The following is a 21,687-nucleotide window of genomic DNA, read 5'->3' as shown; positions in this document are numbered from 1 at the left end:
TGTCCTGAGGACCTAGAAAGTCAGTGGGATATAGCAAAGAGTGCTAACCTCATCATGCAAATGCCCTCGGGGGTGTGATCCTCCTGAGGACCAATCTGTGACTCCCCAGGGGGCTGTCCGGAAGTTAGACAAGGCCACACCCTCTGCTCACCTGGTCATTCCCTGGTCCACTTCTGAGGCATCCAGACGTGTGCTGAGATGGCAGACAGGGACACAGTGGAAGGCGCTGCAAGTGGCAGAAGGTCTGGCCAGCAGAAACAAGGTGTCTCCCACAGGGGAAATGGAAGGATTTCCTCCAGGGAAAACCTGTCTGTAAAAGAGAAGGGAGGAGATCGACATCCCTCAGAAAGGCAAAGAGAAAAACGAAGCATGGAGACACAAGAGGGCTCTCAGGGCAAAGCAGGTAAGATGCCAGATTCTTTTCTGCAGACTCTGTTTTGAGTGATCCTGGAGAGAATTTGGGAGACAGTAGAGATTGGGCTGTAACAGGTCCCAGATGTGACCCTGACACTTTTGAAAGGGGGGAGAGAAACCCAGGGTGAAGTCCCGATCCTCCGTAATGCAGGCCTCCACCAGCTATGCCATACTTGAGGTCTGAACTTGAGAGAGGGCTTCCTGGGGCATGCCTGCCAGGCAGTCAAACTACTCTGTCCAGGTGAGATGCTCATGGAGGGAGAGGGGGGCTGGAAGAAACCAGAGTTTGGGGTAGGGGATGGCACGGAGGTGGAGGAGCAGTGGGACTTGGAACCTTCTCTAATCCACTCTCCCCAGATTCCAGAGGTAGGTCAGGGAACACTCACTCCTGTCCTCCTCTCCACCCACAGAGGTCACCAGGCACAAGCGATGCAGAAGCCGGGATGGCTCCCCTGAGAGTCACAAGGGAAACGGCCATGGAGAAGAGATGAGGGGACGACCACCCCCAGCCCAGTGGAGATCTAAGGAGCATCCAAACTCCTGCAGAGCAGGCCTTTACCACAGAGCAGGTAGGTTTCTGGGCTGGGCTTGGTAGAGGTGGGGATGTGGGCAAAGGCCCTGAGGGGCAAACTGAACCCCCAGAGAGCAGACAAAGCCTCTGACCCTGGCGCAAGGCCCATGAAGTGGGAACAGGCTGAGAGGAAGGTGCCCAGGACTTGGCCCAGGTTGCCAGCAGATGTTGGAAGAGGCCAACAGAGTCAGGTATGGTGTGGTGTCAGGCCTGGGGTGGAGGTGTTGGGACAGGCAAGGGGCGGTGGTGCATTTGACGAAAAGTTTCAGGGGCAGCGCACATCACAAGAACCTCGCCTGTTCTGTCTCCCTCCTAGGTTCTGCCCATACTTCCGGGCGTCTCCAGGACAGGGGGGCCCGGTTCCAATCGCCAATGTGGGCCCAGGGCCAGAGACGCTGCCAGTACAACCCAGACTCCAGGCTCGCCTCGCCCAAGCGCCCACGCAGAACCCACTCTCCTGAAGCTGCCACGCCCCTGGAGGCGCTCACGTCCAAGCTCTCCAACCAGATGGGAGCCCTTGAAGTGGTCCTGGATGAGTTGCGGGCCCCGGGGGGCGCCTTCCTCCCGGTGGCCACGGACCGCACGGAGCCCACGGCCTCGCAGCGCGCCTGGCTCACGTGGCAGCTGACGCACGCGGGCGCCGCCCTGCACTGGGCGCTGACGGCGCTCGATTCCCTGCTCGCCGCGCACCACGGACCTCCGGGCCCGCAGGTCTCCCCGCCCTGGCCGCCTGGGCCTTAGGGGCGCTCCCCGCCATTCCTCAAGCAGTGCAAGGCCCCGGGGAGGCATTTCGTACCCCCACAGAGGACAGAAATCTTCAGCGAACAGATTTCAGCTCCTGCTGCGCCCCAGCTCAGGGAGCTGTGTCACCGTGTCCAGAAGTCAGTCTCAGGATGTGCCTTCAGAGGACAATGCTTCTTTAATCCCGCAGCTCAGAATGCATCCCCTAGTGATGTGATTTGTGCCTTTTCATCCCTCCATATTTTCCTGTGTTATTTGAAAAAATGAAATGAGAAAGAGAGAGGGACACAGAGAGGGAAAGGAGGACGCAGAGGAGGAGGAAGACTTACAGGCAGCTAGATGTCGAGATTGATGTGGAGACTGATGTAGAGATAGATGTGAAGATTGATGTATAGATGTAGAAATAGGTAGATTCCTAGGGGTGGGTTCCACTCCAAAGAACAATTGTCTTTTTTGGGTTTTACCCGAGGTTGGATTTCTTCAAGTTTATGCTTAGAAATCTACCTTGAACAACTCTATCAAATGAGCTATCTGGGTTATATGATGCAGTTTGTAGATTTTTGATGTGGATATTAAACTTACATTTTTACTTATGGATTACAATGTTCTACATGTACTGCAATAAATAATTTAATATTACAATCCTTTGTCTGTGTATTTATGAGTGTCCTTGCAGGTGTTCTTGTAGGGTCTGGAATCTTTCATTCGCCTTCCTTTTCATATTCCCTTTATTCACTTTAAAGAGAATGCATTTACTTAGAATGCTAGCTTCCACAGCAATGTAAGTGCACACATGGAGAAAATGTTCACAAATGTATATGAACCTATGTTATCAACACTTCAGTTAAGACGTGCAGTATTTCTGTCATGCCTTTGCAATCTTTATACCAACCAATATGAAAACTTGAAGTCATGTCTTTTTAAAAAGCAGTTCCTTTTGACATTGTATTGAAATTTGTGTCTCACTGATTGGATATATCGTGTGTGTGTGTGTGTGTGTGTGTGTGTGTGTGTGTGCTAAGTTACTTCATTCGAGTCCGACTCTTTGCCACACTATGGACTGTAGCCCACCAGACTCCTCTGTCTATGGGATTCTCCAGGCAAGAATGCTGGAGTGGGTTGCTATGTCCTCCTTCAGGGGATCTTCCTGACCCAGGGGTGGAACCTGCGGCTCCTGCATTGCAGGCGGTTTCTTTACCACTGAGCCCCTGGGAAGCCCTGGATGCATTGTGCCTATCCATGAAGTTTCCCACTTGCACTGCACCACCCTTCTTGAGTCTCACTTCATCACTTACTCTTCATAATACAGAATGATAAACATGGATGATGAGGGGTGGGCTGCATGGCAAGAGCCCTGGCAATGAGGACCACGAGAGTCAGTGTCCTTAAACTTAAAATACGAAGGCATCTTCTCCAAGGAGACCTGTCCCTTCATGAGAATGAAGAAGGATAAAGACCCAGTCAAGGGTGGAGCCAAAGACGTTTTTGAGACCCGGGAGGACTTGCGAGGAAATGAGGAAGGTTCCAGATTCTTCTTTGTGAAGATCACGGTTGGGAGGCGGCAGTAAGCTTTGCATATGCCATTCATCAATCTGAAATGCTAAGTAAACTGTTGTTTATTCTTCGAATATCAACTGACATATCCTTTGACAATTACCATACTCAGTTGAAAGTGTTTAAACATGTACCAAAACTCATGTGTAAGTATTTAATCCACACACTTATAATATTTACAAAGTTGATTTACATTTAACATTAACTCTTTTGGACTTCCCTGGTGGTCCAGTGGATAAGACTCTGCTTCTACTCCGGGACACATGCGCTCAGTCCCTGGTTGGGGAACTAAAATCCAGCATGCCACTAACATAGCCCCCTCCCCACGCGCCCACTCCCCATCCCCAACCCCCCGCCAATTCACTCTTTTACTGTTTATCCTGAACTAGGAAACTGACTGACTCTTCCATGTAGAGAAAGGATGGAACTTCTTAGTAAGTTGAAATGTTCCTGGTCCCCATTCCATGATCTATTCTTACCAAACTCCTTCATTCTTCATTTCTCTCCTTTCTTCTTTGCTTCCCTTGCTTCTCTTCAGTGCAGAGAATATCCATACTCTGCCTTGCCTATACTTTTCCACCCAGTTCTGTCTCTGAATATTGCCTCCCTGCCAGGGCTCTATGAGGATAATTAGACAATTATTCAGAATCAAGGGCTTGGAGAGTTGTTACAGTTGAGAACAGCCTTTTGTTTAGAGATATGTTGCAATTTATTTGGATTTGTGAGGAAACACTAATGTTCAAGCAAAGCCTGGAGAAACTGGCCTGCCTGACTCCTTTTAAAACTAGCTGGCAGGAGATAGAAAGCAGAGAGCTTTTTTTTTTTTTTAATAAAGAAACACAACATAATTAGTGGACTTAGGATTGTGCTCTAGGGACAAAGTCAGGACTTTATCTGAGGAGTGAAAGTCACTCAATCATGTCCGACTCTTTGCAACCCCACCAACTATACAGTCTATGGAATTCTCCAGGCCAGAATACTGGAGTGGGTAGCCTTTTCCTTCTCCAGGGGATCTTCCCAACCGAGGGATCGAACCCAGGTCTCCTGCATTGCAGGCGGATTCTTTACCAGCTGAGGGGCAGCAATTGCCATACTCAGATGGTGAGGCTCAAAGATGCTCTATCTGGGACACAGAGGGAGGGGCTGTGTTTCCAGTAGATGAAGAGGAATTTCAATTACTATTTATCCTTCAATTTTTGCTGAATCTTTAGTTTTCTACTGCTGCAGACCAAATTATCACTAACTGTACTGGATTAAAGCAACACAAATTTACTATCTGAGTTTCAGCAAGTCAGAAGTCTGAGCATGGTATGGCTGAGTTCCCGTCAAGGGCACACAAAGTTGAAATTCAGGTGTTGGGTGATTGTGTCCTGATCTCAGGGTCCACTAGAGACATATATGCTTCCAGGCTCCCTCAGGTTTCTGGTAGAAATCATTTACTCTGCAGTCGTAGGAGTAACAACTCCTTGCTAGTTATTGTTGTGCTCAGTCATGTCTGACTCTTTGTGAACTTATGGACTGTGGCCCACCAGGCTCCTCTGTCCATGGAGTTTTCCAGGTAAGAATACTGGAGTGGGTTGCCTTTTCCTAGTGTTGTGCTAGCGGTAGACCAAAAACCACTCTCAGTTCTCAGATGTGGCTTTCAGGTCTTCACTATGTAGCTCCATCCACAGACCTTCCCATATTTGAAATTTCTGACTGCTAGAAAGGTCCAGCCACTTTTAAAGTTTCAGATGATTAAATTAGGCCTACCACAATTATCTCCATTTTTTGTCAACTGTTCATGGGGTTCTCTTTCAATATTCATTGAAAGGACTGATGCTGAAGCTGAAACTCCAATACTTTGGCCACCTGATGTGAAGAACTGACTCACTGGAAAAGACCTTGATGCTGGGAAAGATTGAAGGCAGGAGTAGAAGACAGAGGCTAAAATGTTGGATGGCATCACCAACTCAATGAACATGAGTTTGAGCAAGCTCTGGAAGTTGATGATAGACAGGGAAGCCTGGTGTGCCGCAGTCCATGGAGTCACAAAGAGTTGGACACAACTGAACAACTGAACTGAAAAGTCAACTGATTTGGGATCTAATCATCGAGTATTATTCCCTCTGATTATCTCCATTTATATCAACTTAAAGTCAACTGATTTGGGATCTAATCACGGGAGTAATATTCTATGCAACGATGGGTTCCTCCTGCACTGAAAGTTAGGGGTTCTCACAAAGGTATAACACTAGGGAGCAGAGATATGGGACCCACGCTAGAATTCTAGGCATCACAATATTTATAACATAATTTGCTCTTAAGTTGATGTCAGAAGGCTAGGAAGGCACTGCTGGGACTGGAGACATCCCCTTCTTTGCCTCAAAGGAAAGTGACTTCGTTTGAAATAATCCTAACTCCCCTGTCCCAGCACTTTTATACCTTTAAAAATACTCCATTCTTCACAGCTCCTCAGATGGTGTTTCTGTTTGCTAAATGAAATGCTGTCCCAATCATGAATCTCTTAATAAAGTCAATTACATATTCTAATTTACTTGGTTGGATTTTCTTTTTTTTAAAAGCACATATAAGTGGAAGGTGCAAAACAGGCTATGTTTGACTCTGGAAAAAAGAATAAAATATTTGGGATAATTTTACCAGCCCCCTGCCCCATTGTAAATTCCATAAGAGGGTGAATAAAGGCTGTGTCTGAATCTCCACTGTTTTCTCATTATCTAGCAAACCCAAGCAATCCAATCTGCATACATTATAAAAGCTCAGCACATAATTGTTAAATGAGTGACGTTTGTACATGAAATGGCACAATGAGAGAATATTTCTACTCCAATTGCTTCATTACAATATTGGACTGAAGCATCACCATCGAACTCTGGCTCTCACTGAGCAGAGATGTGTTCACTTAATTTGGTGCGTCAGTTTTTCCCATTGCTCTCATATCATAAATGAAATCTATTTCCAAGATTAGCGTTCTCTCTCTATAAAACATCATTGGCATCTGCCCGATTGGGCATTTCCTTTTTCTCCCTCCAGTTTCTCTCATTATCCCAGCTCTCTGGAGTCCGCGATAGTCGGCAATTCCTTGTTTCCCCGCAGCTGGCTGCACTGACTGGGAAAAGCAACTCCAAATTCTGTCTTCAAGAACTGAAACCTCTGAGTACCGGGAGTGGGGTGTCACGCACAGTGAAGCACTCTGCAAGTAGCACTCTGCGAGCCCGGTTTCTGCCCGCTAGCATCTCACCACCGCCACAGGAGTTAAGCACGCCCGGCAGCGGACCTCCGACCTCCGACCCCTCCCCGACAGCGTTGTCTCCGCTGTACGGCAGCGCCTCAGCCAACATGGCCGCGCCCATGGCCCATACCCAAGGGCGCCGCCATCGCAGCTGCCGGACCAGCCGAGGCCGAGCTCCGGGTGGTCGCCATGTCGGCCACAGCCTGCGCCCAGTTCCCGACAAAGCCAGCGACCGTGGACCGGAGGAGGAGTGCAGGGACAGCCGGAGAGGCCGAGTGCTTTGCGGAGATGGCTGTATCGGGGCCCGGGGGCAGCGCTGCGGTGAGCGCGATGATGGGGCGGGGTGGTCTGGTGGTCAGCTGTGGTTTAATCGGGCATCAGTGGCTGGAGGGTTACTGTAGTCTGTGAAATAGGTGATTTGGGAATTGGAGTAGATGTTGAAGGGCCTTTTGCACGGGCGGGAGGATGATTTTAGCATCCTCAGGGAGCTAAGGGATAGTGCTAGAGGGCTGTCTATGCAGTTTAAGGAAATCGTTGTTTGAGGGATCTGCGGTGACAGTGGTGGCGGGGAGGGGCCTGCGGCAGTCACCGGAAAGTCAGAGTTTGGAAGGCCGCGGGGATAAGAAATAAGGGCTTCGGGGTGTATCAGAGATGGGGGAGGACTGTGGGGGTCGCAAATGGGAATGTCTACGGGAGTCAGCAATTACAGTGTCTGTGGTTGTTAAGAGATGGAATTGTTCCCCTCTGTGCGCAGAGGTGCAGGCAGGTGAGTTAGTAGTTATTGCAGGAGTTAAAGGTAAGAGGTGATGATTGGGGTTTACAGGTGAAATGAAAAGTCAGAATTAGAATATGCCTGGAGATGAGCCAGCAGGACCTACTGATGATATGGAGCAAGAGGGAAAAGAAGAATCAAAATTTACACCTAGGCTCTTTGGAAAGGGTTGTGTTGGAGAAGACCTGATTTGATGGCTTAAAGGAGAGCCAGGGTAGATAAGCCATAGTTCTGTTTGAGCAGTGGCCAGAAGCCCGTTACATACATGTTCAAGTAGAGATGTTGAGTAATTGTTAGATATATAAATCTAGAACTCAGGAGAGACTTAGACTGAAGAATCCTTATTTGAAAGGGATCAGCGTAAAGATGGCATTTAAAGGCATAAGATTGAATGAAATCATCTAGGAAGAGATGACAGATAGGGGAGAAAAGAGGGCAAAAACTCAAAGAGTTCTGGGTCAAGTCTGACGTTTTGAGTTCTGGTGGAGGAGAAGAAGGCGGAGGAGAGGGAGAGAGGGGAGGAGGAGAAGAATGAGGTAAGCGGTAGGAGGTAACCACTGAGGTAGGAGGAAAACTGTGTAAATGTGTTGTCAAAGAAGCATCAATGGGAGTACTCAGTCCCCAGAGTATGACTACAGAGAATTTGACTTTGGCAAGTTGTAGTTCCATGGTTATTTAGATTGATTAGAGCTCTTAGAGTGGAATGACAGGGGTAAAATCTGGTGGGAGAGTTAAAGAATGGGAGGTAATGAAGTAGAGACAGCAAGTATAGACAAAAAGCTTTAAGAGTTTTGCTGCTAAGGGGAGCAAAGAAATGGATATTGGATGGGGTATGAGATTGAGAGAGGATTTTCCTCAGATGAATGATATTGAGACAACTTTGTGTGTCAGTGAGAATGACACAGTAGAAAGGCGTACTAAGTCACTTCAGTCCTGTCCAACTCTTTGTGACACTATGGACTTTAGCCTGCCAGGCTCCTCTGTCCATGGGGATTCTCCAGGCAAGAATACTGGAGTGGCTTGCCATTTCCTCCTCCAGGGGATCTTCCTGACCCAGGGATCGAACCCAGGTCTCCTGCGTTGCAGGCAAATTCTTTACTGTCTGGGTCACCAGGGAAGCCCCCTACTGGGAGAGGACTCTTAGAAATTTGTTCCTGTCTTCCTCTGTGCTTTACATCATACCCCTTTTTCCTTAGCTTATTTTGATTTGAATTCTTTGTTGTTCTAAATCATAGCTATGAGTAGAGCTATATACTGAGTCCTGTGAGTCCTTCTAGTGAATCACTGAACCAGAATGTTAATGGGTTAAAGCCTGGTGATACTCTAAACAAGATAGGGTTTTGAAGGATGAATGAAAAACAGTTGAAAGTGTAATTTACTTCATCTTAAGGCTCTAAGATTGGGGTGGAGGTGGGGAAACAACTTCTATTGGGGAATACTGTAAGGGAGCAGAATCCTCAGGTGACAAGTAGGTTTTGGTTGAAACAAGCAGGCGATGGGACTTCCCTGGTGGTCCACTGGCTATAACTCCATGCTTCCAATGCATAGGGGCCGGGGTTCAATCCTGGTCAGGGAACTAGATCCCACATGCTGCAGCTAAGACCTGATGCAGACAAATAAATAAACATTAAATTTAAAAAAGCAAGCAGGTGAAGAAATAGCTGAAAAGGGTGTGTGTAGTGGAGTTTATTGGCAGTGGTTAGGGTTTCTGTAAAGGCTGTGTGACGGTTCTGTTGGTGTCAATGATGGGGATTGATAGCATTTGGCTGTCATATCTTAGGTGGAGATTAATATGTTCCACTGGCATCAATAGTTGAGGAACCCGTGGCAGTATGTGAACAGAGTGTTTATGAGGGCAAGTTACTGCAGAGATCTGTTGCTCTTAGTAATTGGAAGGCTTGCTGGGATCAGTCCTTTTGGAATTAGGAAGGACCATGCTGGCTCAGTGATTGGGAAACCAGTAAGAATTAGTGACAGGAGTTATGGGAATCAGTGACTGCAAGTTTGTGAGCTCAGAGATTGGAGACACACGCAGATAATTGATTGGCAGTTTAGGGCAGTGGGGATGATCTTTAAATGTCAAACAGACATGTTTGAATACATATTTATTAGCTTCAAAATTCTACAGTAGCTACCTAACAAGAGGAGAACTTTAACATGCTTTATTTAATTGCTTCTCCCCACCCACAACCAATCGTATGCCTGCTTCTTTTTCTTACATCATACCTCTTGATTTTAGGGATTAAAATTTTTTAAATTAATTTATTTTGGCTGCACTGGGTCTTCATGGCTGCTTGAAGGCTTTCTCTAGTTGCAGTGATCAGGGGCTACTCTCTCGTTTCAGTGCATGGGCTTCTCACTGAGGTGGCTTTTCTTTTTGAGCAACGTGGGCTCTAGGGCATGTGAGTTTCAGCAGCTGTGGCTCTCTGACTCCAGAGTGTGGGCTTGGTAGTTGGAGCACATGGGCTTCGTTGTCCTGTGGCATGAATCTTACTGGATCAGGGATCAATCCTGTGTCCCCTGCATTGGCAGGCAGATTCTTTACCACGGGACCACCAGGGAAGTCCAAGGATATTTTTATAACAATTGCACAAGAAAGTTTATCAAGTGACTTGGATGTAACGAGACATTTTACTGGTTTTATTATTCACAGTTCTCTCTTGGATATTATTAAGTCTTTCCCAATCTCAAAATTATTCTGATCCAATTTTCCTTCTTTTAAAAATTATTCCTCTTCTCCTCTCTCTCCTCTTCCTACCACATTCCCGATTTATCCCTCCCTTCTTCTCTTTATTTTTACCACATTCCCGATTTCTCCCTCCCTTCTTCTCTTTATTTTTAAAGTGCATTGGTAATATACTTTCCAAATCCTTACATACCTAAATATCTTACTTTTGCTTCCAAACAGAATTGATTTTTTGACTGCTCATAAAAACCGAGGGTCTCAGTTCTTCTACCTCAGAACTCTATATCTGTAGTGTTTAGTTATAAAGATGAAGACCATGTTTGCTTGTTGTAATTGTCTTTCTCTTTGATAATCATATGGTATTTCTCAAAGTACCTTAGACTGAATGACTTATAAACAGCAGAAGTTGATTTCTGACAGTTCTGGGGGCTACATGTCTGAGAGCATTTTGGGATCTGGTGACGGCCCTCCTCCAGGTTTCAGACTTCTCATTAGATCCTTACTTGGCAGAAAGAGCAGAGAGAGGAAGCACGCTCTCTCATAACTCTTATAAGGGCACTATTCCCACTCATGAAAACCCCACTCTCATAACCTCATCTGATTCTAATTTTCTCCCAAAGGCCCTGTCTCCTAATATCATCACATTGGAGGGCAAGGTTTCAAATATGAATTGGAGGGACACAGACATTCATTCCATTATAGGGACATTTCTTAATGTGGTTTTTGCCTCTCAAAAACAAAAATGAGTAAAAAAATAACTTTATGACAAACAGTGAATGGACAAGGTAAGAACAAGTAATTATTATCTTGTCCAAATCTCTCACTGATGTGGATAACATTAGACTGAACTAGGAATGTGCTATTTTACAGGGATCAGTAACATTCAATGATGTGACTATGGCCTTTACCAGGAAGGAATGGGAGCAACTAGATCCTTCTCAGAAAAGCCTGTACAAGGATGTGATGCTGGAGAATTACAGCAACCTAGCCTCAATGGGTAAGGACAGTTCCTTCGTAATTCAAAATATACTTACTGTGATGCCTTCTCTCTGATGCCCTTGATAAGTTTATCCTCGATTTTTATGAATCAAAAAGTTGTAATCCCTTTGGGTACTAGGCAGAATACGTGTGCTCCTGCCTTGAAAATATCTACTCAGATGGGGTATGTGGGCATTGCACTGTGAAATTTCTGAAGCCACATATTCTTTTATGCTTTACAAGCTCTGAAACTCAGATGTTAGGGATTGATTTCTGGGATATTTGTTGTTCTAACACTCAATTTCTGTCTCTTCTCATGAGTAGGGTATCAGGCTCTCAAACCAGACATGATATCCAAGTTGGAAAAAGGAGAAGAGCCATGGCTAGGGAAGGGGAAAAGACCCAAACAAGCTGGCTCAAGTGAATCAGCAAGAACCAAGGAAATAGGAGCCAATGGAAGTAAGTTCCTAGTTTCTTGATGATAGCTTTGGAATTCTTGCTTTCTCCCACACTTTTATTATTTACTGTTAAATATTTATATATCTTTTCTTTCTACTGAAGGGTAGTTGATTTACCAAGCTGTGTTAGTTTCAGCAAAGCGATTCAGTTATCATATATATATCTATCTTTTTTAAAAGATTCTTTTCCCTTATAGGTTATTACAAATTACTGAGTAAAGTTCCCTGTGCTACATAGTAGGTCCTTGTTGGTTTTCTGTATTATATATAGTAGTATATTTATGTTAATCCCAAATTCTTAAATTATCCCCCCCCCTTTTTCCTCTTTGGTCTGTAGGTCTATTTATGTTTTGTATAGTTCATTTGTATCTTTTTTTTTGGATTCCACATATAAGCAATATCAGATGATATTTGTCTTTCTCTGTCTGGTTTACTTCACTTAGTGTGATAATCTCTAGGTCCATCCATGTTGCCACAAATGGCATTATTTCATTCTTTTTATTGGATGAGTAATATTCTGTTGTATAAATATACCACATCTTCTTTGTCTGTTCATCTGTTGATGGAAATTTAGGTGCTTTCATGTCTTGGCTATTGTAAATAGTGCTGCAGTGAACATTGAGGTGCATGTATCTTTTCTCATTATGTCTTTCTCTAGATGTATGTCCAGGAGTGGGACTGCGGGATCATATGGTAGCTCTATTTTTAGTTTCTTAAGAAACTTCCATATAGTTTTCCATAATGGCTGTACCAATTTACATTCCCACTAACAGTGTTGGAGGGTTCCTTTTTCTCAACATCCTCTCTAGTATTTGTTATTTGTAGATTTTTTTTTTGATGATGGCCATTCTCACTGGTGTGAGGTGATGCCTCATTGCGGTTTTGATTTGAATTTCTCTAATAATTAGTGGTGTTAAGGATCTTTTCATATGCTACCTGTATGTATTCTTTGGAGAAATGTCTGTTTAGATCTTCTGTCCATTTTTTTGATTGGGTTGTTTGTTTTTTTTGATATCGAGCTATATGAGCTGTCTGAATATTTTGCAGATTAAGCCCTTGTCAGTTGCATCATTTGCAAAAATTTTCTCCCATTCCATAGGTTGTTTTTTTGTTTTATTTATGGTTTCCTTTGCTGTGCAAAAACTTAATTTGGTCCCATTTGTTCATATTTTTGGTTTTATTTCCTTTACTCTAGGAGAACGTCCAAAAAGAGATCACTGCAGTATGTCAAAGAGTGTTCTGCCTGTGTTTTCCTCTAGGAGTTTTATAATATTTGGTCTTCTTCTCATTTTGAGTTTATTTTTGTATGTGGTGTTAAAGATGTCCTAAATTCATTCTTTTACATGTATCTGTCCAGTTTCCCCAGCACCACTTATTGAAAAGACCCTGTTTTCTCCATTGTACATTCTTGCCTCCTTTGTCATATATTAATTAACCATAAGTGCCTGGGTTTGGAATTCTTCAAAGAAAATTTGTTCTGAAATTCTTCTTAAAGGTCTTAATGGTCTTAAAGACCCTTCTTTCTTAACTGGGAAGTAGAAAAATATAAAAATCTCCCAGGGGAATAGGAGTTCAAACTACAAAGATTCTCTAACCTTGGAGATTCTACTTCTTTCTGTGACCCTGCCCACATGGGAAGTCCTCATATGAGATTCACTAGCTGTGAGCCAGTGTGATTTACGGGAATTTGCTTAAATCACTTGTATCAGTCAACTTAGGCTAAGTTATGCCCCATTAAAGAAAGACCCCCCACTTCCCCAAATCTTAGTGTCCTACAAAAAGAAAGATTTGTTTCTTGCTCAAGCTGCAGTCCTTTCCCACATTATCTTGTGACCTACACTGAAAGAGCAGTCCCTATTTGGCAAATTCTGATCTCATTACAGAGGGAAAGAAGAAGGAATGGAATCATATGATGAGTTAAAAATCACTGGATGTGGTAGATATCTCTTTCTTCTTAGCATTTTATTGGTCAGAGCAGGTCGCCTTTCCACTCCCAAATTCAACTGGGTAGGAATGGGAGGATTAAATGGTCATGCAGTGGGGCTGGGAGGAGTAATCTACAAGGAGCGATAATGCAGTCTGCTACACTACTTGGGTTATGTTAGGAAAAATGGTGAAAAACAGAGCTCTAAACCTTGGGCACCAGACAATCAGATGCCTAACTGACCCATCCATATGTAGCCATCTTTCCTAATCTAGGCTTTCCATTGCTCAGTTTTGAGAAAGAGCAGTGCACCCTTTTAACTGTTTTCTTAGCTAATGCCATTCCTGCTTACTCTTGTGACCCCATGGACTGCAGCCCGCAAGGCTCCTCTGTCCATGGGATTCTCCAGACAAGAATACTGGAGTAGGTTGCCATTTCCTTCTCCAGGGGATCTTCCTGACCCAGGAATCGAAACCAGGTCTCCTGCATTGCAGGCATATTCTTTACTGACTGAGCTATGAGGGGAACCTTTACCTCTCAAAAGCAATGCTTTTTAAAATTATCCCCCCTTTCCTAAAATCCTCAGCTTTTCTACCTTTGTTCACCCATACTCTGAGACCCCATAGTATTAAATTTCTCTCCTTAGGTACTTAGACACTCTTAAATCTGTACTCTTTCCAAATCTCTTGGCGTGATGCTCCTGCCCCACCATCATTATTTCCATTTCCTCCCTAACCCTTGCAGTTCAGTTAAGTTCAATTCAGTTGCTCAGTCATGTCTGACTCTTTGTGACTTCATGGACTGCAGCACACCAGGCTTCCCTGTCTATCACCAACTCCCGGGGCTTACTCAAACTCATGTCCATCGAGTCAGTGATGCCATCCAACCATTTCATCATCCTCTGTCATTCCCTTTTCCTCCTGCCTTCATTCTTTCCAAGCTCATCAGGGTCTTTTCAAATAAGTCAGTTCTTCCCATTAGGTGGCCAAAGTTTTGGAGTTTCAGCTTCAACATCAGTCATTCCAATGAATATTCAGGACTGATTTCCTTTAGGATGGACTGGTTGGATCTCCTTGCAGTCCAAGGGGCTCTCAAGAGTCTTCTCCAACACCGCAGTTCAAAAGCATCAATTCTTCAGCACTCAGCTTTCTTTATAGTTCAACTCTCACATCCATACATGCTGGAAAAACCATAGCTTTGACTAGACAGACCTTTGTCAGCAAAGTAATGTCTCTGCTTTTTAATAAGCTGTCTAGGTTAGTCTAACTTTTCTTTCCAAGGAGCAAGCGTCTCTTAATTTCATTGCTGCAGTCACCATCTGCAGTGATTTTGGAACCCAAAGAAATAAAGTCTCTCACTGTTTCCACTGTTTCCCCATCTATTTGCCATGGAGTGATGGGACCGGATGCCATGCTCTTCGTTTTCTGAATCTTATCCAGATAAAGCTCTAATTCCTTGTCTTATATTTTACCTCCTTGCAGGATAGCTCATTCTCAGATGATCAGAAATTGAAAGCTTTATCTTTCTTCCTAAATTAGAGCTTCCTCTCACCTTCCCTGTTTTTATCAGTGTCAAATTTTAGACCTGTCTACCATGGAATTCCCATGAACCTTTGCTCTCTGTGCTCTCTTTTACTATTCTTTCCTTAGTTCCTGTGTTTTTTTTTTTCCTCAATTCTGACTGACATCACTCAAATCAGATTCATATTATCCCATTCCTAAATTGCTCCAATTCTTAGGTAGATTTCCTAACTTCCCCCCTTTAGAAAAATAATTCATCTAAGATGTTGCCACCAAATGTTAAAACATACAGTTATTATATACCACTACAGCCCCCCAAAAAAGCAAAGGCAAGAAAGGCCTTCTCCATTCCCAAAGAAAGGTAGTTCTAAAGAATGTTCAAACTACTGCACAATTGCACTCATCTCACACACTAGTAAAGTAATGCTCAAAATTCTTCAAGAGAGGCTTCAACAGTACATGAACTGAGAACTTCCAGATGTTCAAGCTGGATTTAGAAAAGGCAGGGGAACAGAGATCAAATTGCCAACATTTGTTGGATCATAGAAAAAGCAAGAGAATTCCAGAAAAACATCTACTTTTGCTTTATTGATTACACCAAAGCCTTTGACTGCATGGATCACAACAAACTGTGGAAAATTCTGAAAGAGATGGGAATACCAGACCACCTGACCTGCCTCCTGAGAAATCTGTATGCAGATCAGGAAGCAACAGTTAGAACCAGACATGGAACAATGGACTGGTTCCAAATTGGGAAAGGAGTAGGTCAAGGCTATATATTGTCACCCTGTTTATTTAACTTATATGCAGAGTACTTCAGGCTTCCCTGATAGCTCAGTTAGTAAATATCATGGCATCTGGTCCTATCACTTCATGGCAAATAGATGGGGAAACAATGGAAACAGTGACAGATTTTATTTTCTTGGGCTCCAGAATCACTGCAGATGGTGACTGCTGCCATGAAATTAAAAGACACTTGCTCTTTGGAAGAAAAGCTATGACAAACCTAGGCATATATTAAAAAACAGAGACATTACTTTACTGACAAGGGTCTGTATAGTCAAAGGTATGCTTTTTCCAGTAGTCATGTGTGGATGTGAGAGTTGGACTATGGAGAAAGCTGAGTGTCGAAGAATTGATGCTTTTGAATGTGGTGTTAGAGAAGACTCTTGAGAGTCCCTTGGACTGGATGGAGATCCAACCAGTCCATCCTAAAGGAAATCAATCCTGAATATTCACTGGAAGGACTGATGCTGAAGCTGAAACTCCAAAACTTTGGCCACCTAATGGGAAGAACTGACTCATTAGAAAAGACCCTGATGTTGGGAAAGATTGAAGGCAGGAGGAGAAGGGGATGACAGGATGAGATAGTTGGATGGCATCACTGATTCAATGGACATGAGTTTGAGCAAGTTCTGAGAGTTGGTGATGGACAGGGAAGCCTGGCGTGTTGCATTCCATGGGGTTGCAAAGAGTCAGACGTGACTGAGCAACTGAACTGAACTGAATAGCCCTCAAATTAGCAGAATATCCACAATATCTTTTTAAGTTTCTTCTAACTCTGAATTTTCAAGACTCCATGAATTTCTCAAGGCTGGAGGGACCAGTCTGTCAAATGACAGATGAAGAGAATTCATAGCTTTCGATTCATCCATTCATGGCTCTAGTTTGGCCATTTTCACTTTTCTTGCTGATGCTTGGTGTCACACCTAAAAAATATTCCTAAGTCATTTACTATGTGCATTCTTGTCATTGCCGCAGTGACTCTATTCTTGGTTCAAGTTCTTACTGTTATCTTCGGAGATTCTTCAAGGAAGGACTATTTTCTATTCCCTCCAATGATTGCTGGTTCTAGTGCGTTCCACGCTTTGGTTTCTGAAGTTAGTCATTTTAGTTTAAAATTTATGTCTTAATTACCGTCTCAAATTCAGGACAGGCTTATAGCCTTAATTACATGCTCTGCCAGACCAGACTCCCCTAGTATTATCCTACCATTATACCAGTTAACTAGTTAAGAGTCTCCTCTCCTCCCCTATGGTAAATTTCTCTTGTGGTAATGTATATCTTTTTCAACTGTCAGTTGGGACCAGCCAAATCATCATTGTAAGAGGTTCTTATAATGTTATACCTCAAGAGGAAAGGTTTGAGTTTTGATCCCTTTCTTCCCATGAGGCAATTTGCCTCCATCTCTCCCAGCATCTTTGGGCATTGGAAGATACAGCCTTTGTCATGCTACAGAAAAGTTCTTGTTATAGTCTTTCTCTCAGGATGCTTGCATCACTTAAAATTTCCTAAATGGAAAAGCAGCTGGCAACTCCAGTTCTTCCTACTATATCTATACCACTACTTTATGTATGCTTATAAAAATTGATCTACTCTATGGGAACAAATCTCTTAAAAGTTCTCCATAAAAGTAATGGTATTTCCCAGCCATATATTCAAACACCGTAACTCCTTTCTGTTTGAACCCAGTTTTTACTTTATCCATGTAATGTTCTTTCACTACTAAAATGACTATTTACTTTTTATCTTTTTTTCCCCTGAAATCATGGGGACTCTTATATCTGTTTCTCCCTTTGAGTCTCTTTAATTCCTATCCTGAAGCTTTCTGTTTTTTCCATGTCCATAGTTGATAAAGACCACCCCCAAAATGGTGGTCCTAGCTCCTAAGTTGTTGGTTTTTTACATATGTAGTGTCCATATCTAGCTAACAGAAGTCTTCAAGCTTCAATTCTAAGTTCTTAGGAAAATTGTTAGATAGCTAGGGTTGATGTTTACTGTTGTCCAATCAGTTGCTTTCAACCAGAAGTTGCATCATATACTAAAAACATGGCTGCTTACATCTGTCAATTTGAGTTTGGTCTCAGAGTACAGAAGCCTGGGTTGAGAAGATAACTCAAAATGTATAATTGTATAGTATATGGAGGAAAGAATGTGAGCAATTGCTTAGAGTTGGGAATTAGCTTAAAATTTATAATTGGCAATGAGAGTGACCTGAGAGGAAGGTGTGCTCCATAGCAAACTATTGGAAAGCAAGTGTTTGTGTACACTACAAATCCAATGTCATAAAGTTTATTTGCCAGTCTCATTACTGTGAATTTTATAATATGGTAAAAGCATCAGGTAACTCGGAGAAGGAGCTTCCCCAGTGGCTTAGTAGTAAAAAATCTGCCTGCAATGCAGGAAATGCAGATGACATGGGTTCAATCCCTGGGTCAGGAAGAACCCCTGCAGGAGGGAATGGCAACCTAGTCCAGTACTCTTGTCTGGAAAATCCCATGGACAGAGGAGCCTGGTGGGCTACAGTCCATAGGGTTGCAAAGAGTAAGACATTCTTTAACATAAGAGTCAGATGTGTTTTAATACAGGAATGTCATTATTATATTAACCATAGGTGGGAGCAGTAGAACATCCTTTTGTACTTAATCCCTCAGTCACCTGTATACAGTACTCTTTGATGAGCTTACTTATTTTCTCTTATTTTGGCTCTTTGGGGAGCAATAACAAAATTTTACTTGTGCTATCCTAAGTAAATAGAGGAATTTATTATAAGGGCTTTTGTAACCTAAGGGATGGTACTTCAGCCAGGGACTAGAGCCAGTACTAGAAAGCCATTAGGAATTGGGATTATGTAAATGATCTCTTTGAGGACACATGATCTTACATCTCTGCTTTTCTGTGGATATATGCTTTATTCTTTGTGCTAATGAACTTTCAGTTTACTTAGGAAAGATATGGCTTTATAATACGTGTCTTATATCATTTTAAAATTTAGCACCCAGTGGAAACTGACTAGAGTCCAAATTTTTACAAGGTATACTCTTATTGGACATCTTGGCTTGAGCCAGCTGTCCCTGACTGTGACTACGGAGATTTGGGCGAATATAGTATAGGGTGTTGGAGAGAAGCACTATGCATGGATTTGCAGTTATTAATGCTGGGAAGTTTGGGCTGAGGAGAGACTTCAAAAAGTGTCAGCTAAAATTACAAGCTCTTTTAGCTTCATCTCTTTTCAGTTCGCTGCTTTTTGTGTTTATTTCATCTTTTATCCCAGGTTGCAAGGTCAGATTTACAAACAGTCGAAGTTTTTTCTAATCCCCATTGTCAATTTTCTATTTCTGTCTTTACTACAGCACTTTCCCCCTCAAATCGAAAATGACAGGAATGTTTGCACTTGATATTTCATTCACTTTAGGAAACTTTGTTGTTGTTCAGTTGCTAAGTCATGTCTGACTCTTTGTGACCCCATGGATTGCAGCATGCCAGACTTCTCTGTCCTTCACTATCTCTTGGAGTTTGCTCAAACTCCATGTCCATTGATTCGGTGATGCTATCCAACCATCTCATTCTCTGTCATCCCCTTCTCCTCCTGCCCTCAATCTTTCCCAGGATCAGGGTCTTTTCCAAGACTTTTAGGATACTAGGCTCAAATAAAGATTCAACCCCACAACAGGGCATTTCTTTATAAGAAATTTCTTTATATTCAAAAATATGAGAGTGCAAAGATTCACAAGAGTGTCTCATTGAATTTCACTTTAGAAGAAGTCCATCAAGATGATGACCAGCTAAAGAACCACCAGAAATCTCAAAACAAAATCCTTAGGGAAGTTGCATTCAAGAAAACAACTCTGACTAAGAAAAAGAGCCATGAACGTAGTTCATTGTGGAAAAAAAATGTGAGTACAAAATATACTCCTTCAAAAAGAAAGCTTCTTAAATTTGATTCACATGGAAAGAATTTAGACTTACCTGGTGACCTAAGAAACTGCGCAGAAAAGAAATCTGATATAGCTAAAGAGCATAGGAAATCATTCAGTCATAGCTTATCTGATACAAAGAAAGACAAAAATCAAATTGGAAAAAAATGTGAGAAATCATCTACCTATAGCTCATCTAATGGGCCTAACAAAACTCAAACTGACAAGAAATATACTGAACAGGACAAAATTCAAACTGGAGAAGAACATGAGAAATCATCCAGCTATTGCTCATCTCTTACTAAGCATGAAAAAACTCAGAATAAAGTGAAACCCTATGAATGTAGTGAATGTGGGAAGGTTCTCAGCCATAAACAAGGACTTATTGACCATCAGAGAATTCATACAGGGGAAAAACCATATGAATGTAATGAATGTGGGATAGCCTTTAGCCAAAAATCACACCTTGTTGTACACCAGAGAACACATACTGGAGAAAAACCATATGAGTGTGTTCAGTGTGGCAAAGCCCATGGTCATAAACATGCTCTCACTGACCATCTGAGAGTTCATACTGGGGAAAAGCCCTATGAATGTACTGACTGTGGGAAAACCTTCAGACATAGCTCAAACCTTATGCAACATGTGAGATCTCATACAGGTGAGAAGCCCTATGAATGTAAGGAATGTGGAAAGTCTTTTAGGTATAACTCATCTCTTACTGAACATGTGAGAACACATACGGGTGAAATACCATATGAATGTAATGAATGTGGAAAAGCCTTTAAGTATAGTTCATCCCTTACTAAACATATGAGAATTCATACAGGTGAGAAACCCTTTGAATGTAATGAATGTGGGAAAGCTTTCAGTAAGAAGTCACACCTCATTATACATCAAAGAACTCACACTAAAGAGAAACCCTATAAATGTAATGAATGTGGAAAAGCCTTTGGACATAGCTCATCTCTTACTTACCATATGAGAACTCATACAGGTGAAAGTCCATTTGAATGCAATCAGTGTGGGAAAGCCTTCAAACAAATTGAAGGACTCACTCAACATCAGAGAGTTCATACTGGGGAGAAACCCTATGAATGTAATGAATGTGGGAAAGCTTTTAGCCAAAAGTCACACCTCATTGTACATCAGAGAACTCATACAGGGGAGAAACCCTATGAATGTAATGAATGTGGAAAAGCCTTCAATGCAAAGTCACAACTTGTAATACATCAGAGATCCCACACTGGAGAGAAACCTTATGAATGTAATGAATGTGGAAAAGCCTTCAAACAAAATGCATCCCTTACCAAACATATGAAAACTCATTCAGAAGGGAAAGCTCATGAGTGAAATTAGTGTGGGAAATCTGAACACAGGTTTTATTTAAACTTATATGTATTCTGAACTTAAAGGATGTTAGAAAGCCTTTAATAAGAAGTCACACCTTGTTACACATAAGAGGATTTGAAAATGAATCTTCACATAAAAGAAATGGATGGAGAGTTTAAATTTGATACTAACCCTTTTATATAAAATATTGTTATAAATGATCTATATATTCAGACTGAAATATAAAGCTTTTAAAATTGTTAATAAATTAAATAATCAGTACACTAGAGAACCAGATTACATATTCTGACAATTCCTGAGTGGCTTGAGTGTTGTGTCCTTAAGCACCATGTATGAGAATTAAGTTTGCATATCTGTTTAGTGCCGTGTATAAACATCTGTGACTGTTGGTATAAGCTTCATCTTTGATACTATCACACTAGTCTTTGTATTATCAGAAAACTTTATAAGAGGATTATTATTTATATAAAAATGTTAATGCAAAATTAAGAGAAAATGAAAGAAATCAGCTGAGGACACACAGTGCCAATAGGGAATGCTGTCAAAGATACATTGTTGAGTGAAATAAGCAGGTTGCTCAACTATGTATATAGTTTGTTCCCATCTATGTACAAAAGGGTGTGTGTATTTGCATGTCTGTCCATGTGTATGTATGTATTAATATATTTGTATACATGTATTTATCTGTGTGTATGTATGTATGCGTGTATGTGTATATACATATTTTTATGTAAATAGATTGGTTTGAAAAAATACAGAAGAAACTTAGGGGTTGCCTTTGGGCACA

The 21,687-nt window shown here is 42.3% G+C and overlaps 1 protein-coding gene across 3 annotated transcripts; it reads left to right on the top strand.

The window, feature by feature from the left end:
* Positions 1 to 6,701: 6,701 nt before the first annotated feature.
* On the top strand, positions 6,702 to 21,052 carry ZFP37 (ZFP37 zinc finger protein). 3 transcript variants are annotated; one of them, XM_068973570.1, is made up of 5 exons: positions 6,702 to 6,833; positions 9,880 to 9,882; positions 10,886 to 10,967; positions 11,273 to 11,407; positions 19,393 to 21,052. In XM_068973570.1, the coding sequence occupies exons 1-5, from the start codon at positions 6,702 to 6,704 to the stop codon at positions 20,898 to 20,900; spliced, it is 1,860 nt and encodes a 619-aa protein (XP_068829671.1). In that variant the 3' UTR covers positions 20,901 to 21,052. The 3 variants fall into 3 exon arrangements, with proteins under 3 accessions (XP_068829671.1, XP_068829672.1, XP_068829670.1); XM_068973571.1 differs by lacking the exon at positions 9,880 to 9,882; XM_068973569.1 differs by lacking the exon at positions 9,880 to 9,882 and having other exon boundaries at positions 10,841 to 10,967.
* The last annotated feature ends 635 nt before the right edge of the window (positions 21,053 to 21,687 follow it).

This window comes from Capricornis sumatraensis, chromosome 6 (assembly GCF_032405125.1).
Source record: "Capricornis sumatraensis isolate serow.1 chromosome 6, serow.2, whole genome shotgun sequence".
Taxonomy (NCBI): domain Eukaryota; kingdom Metazoa; phylum Chordata; class Mammalia; order Artiodactyla; family Bovidae; genus Capricornis; species Capricornis sumatraensis.
Note: the sequence above shows the minus strand (reverse complement) of the source record. Positions and strands in the feature narration are given on the sequence as shown.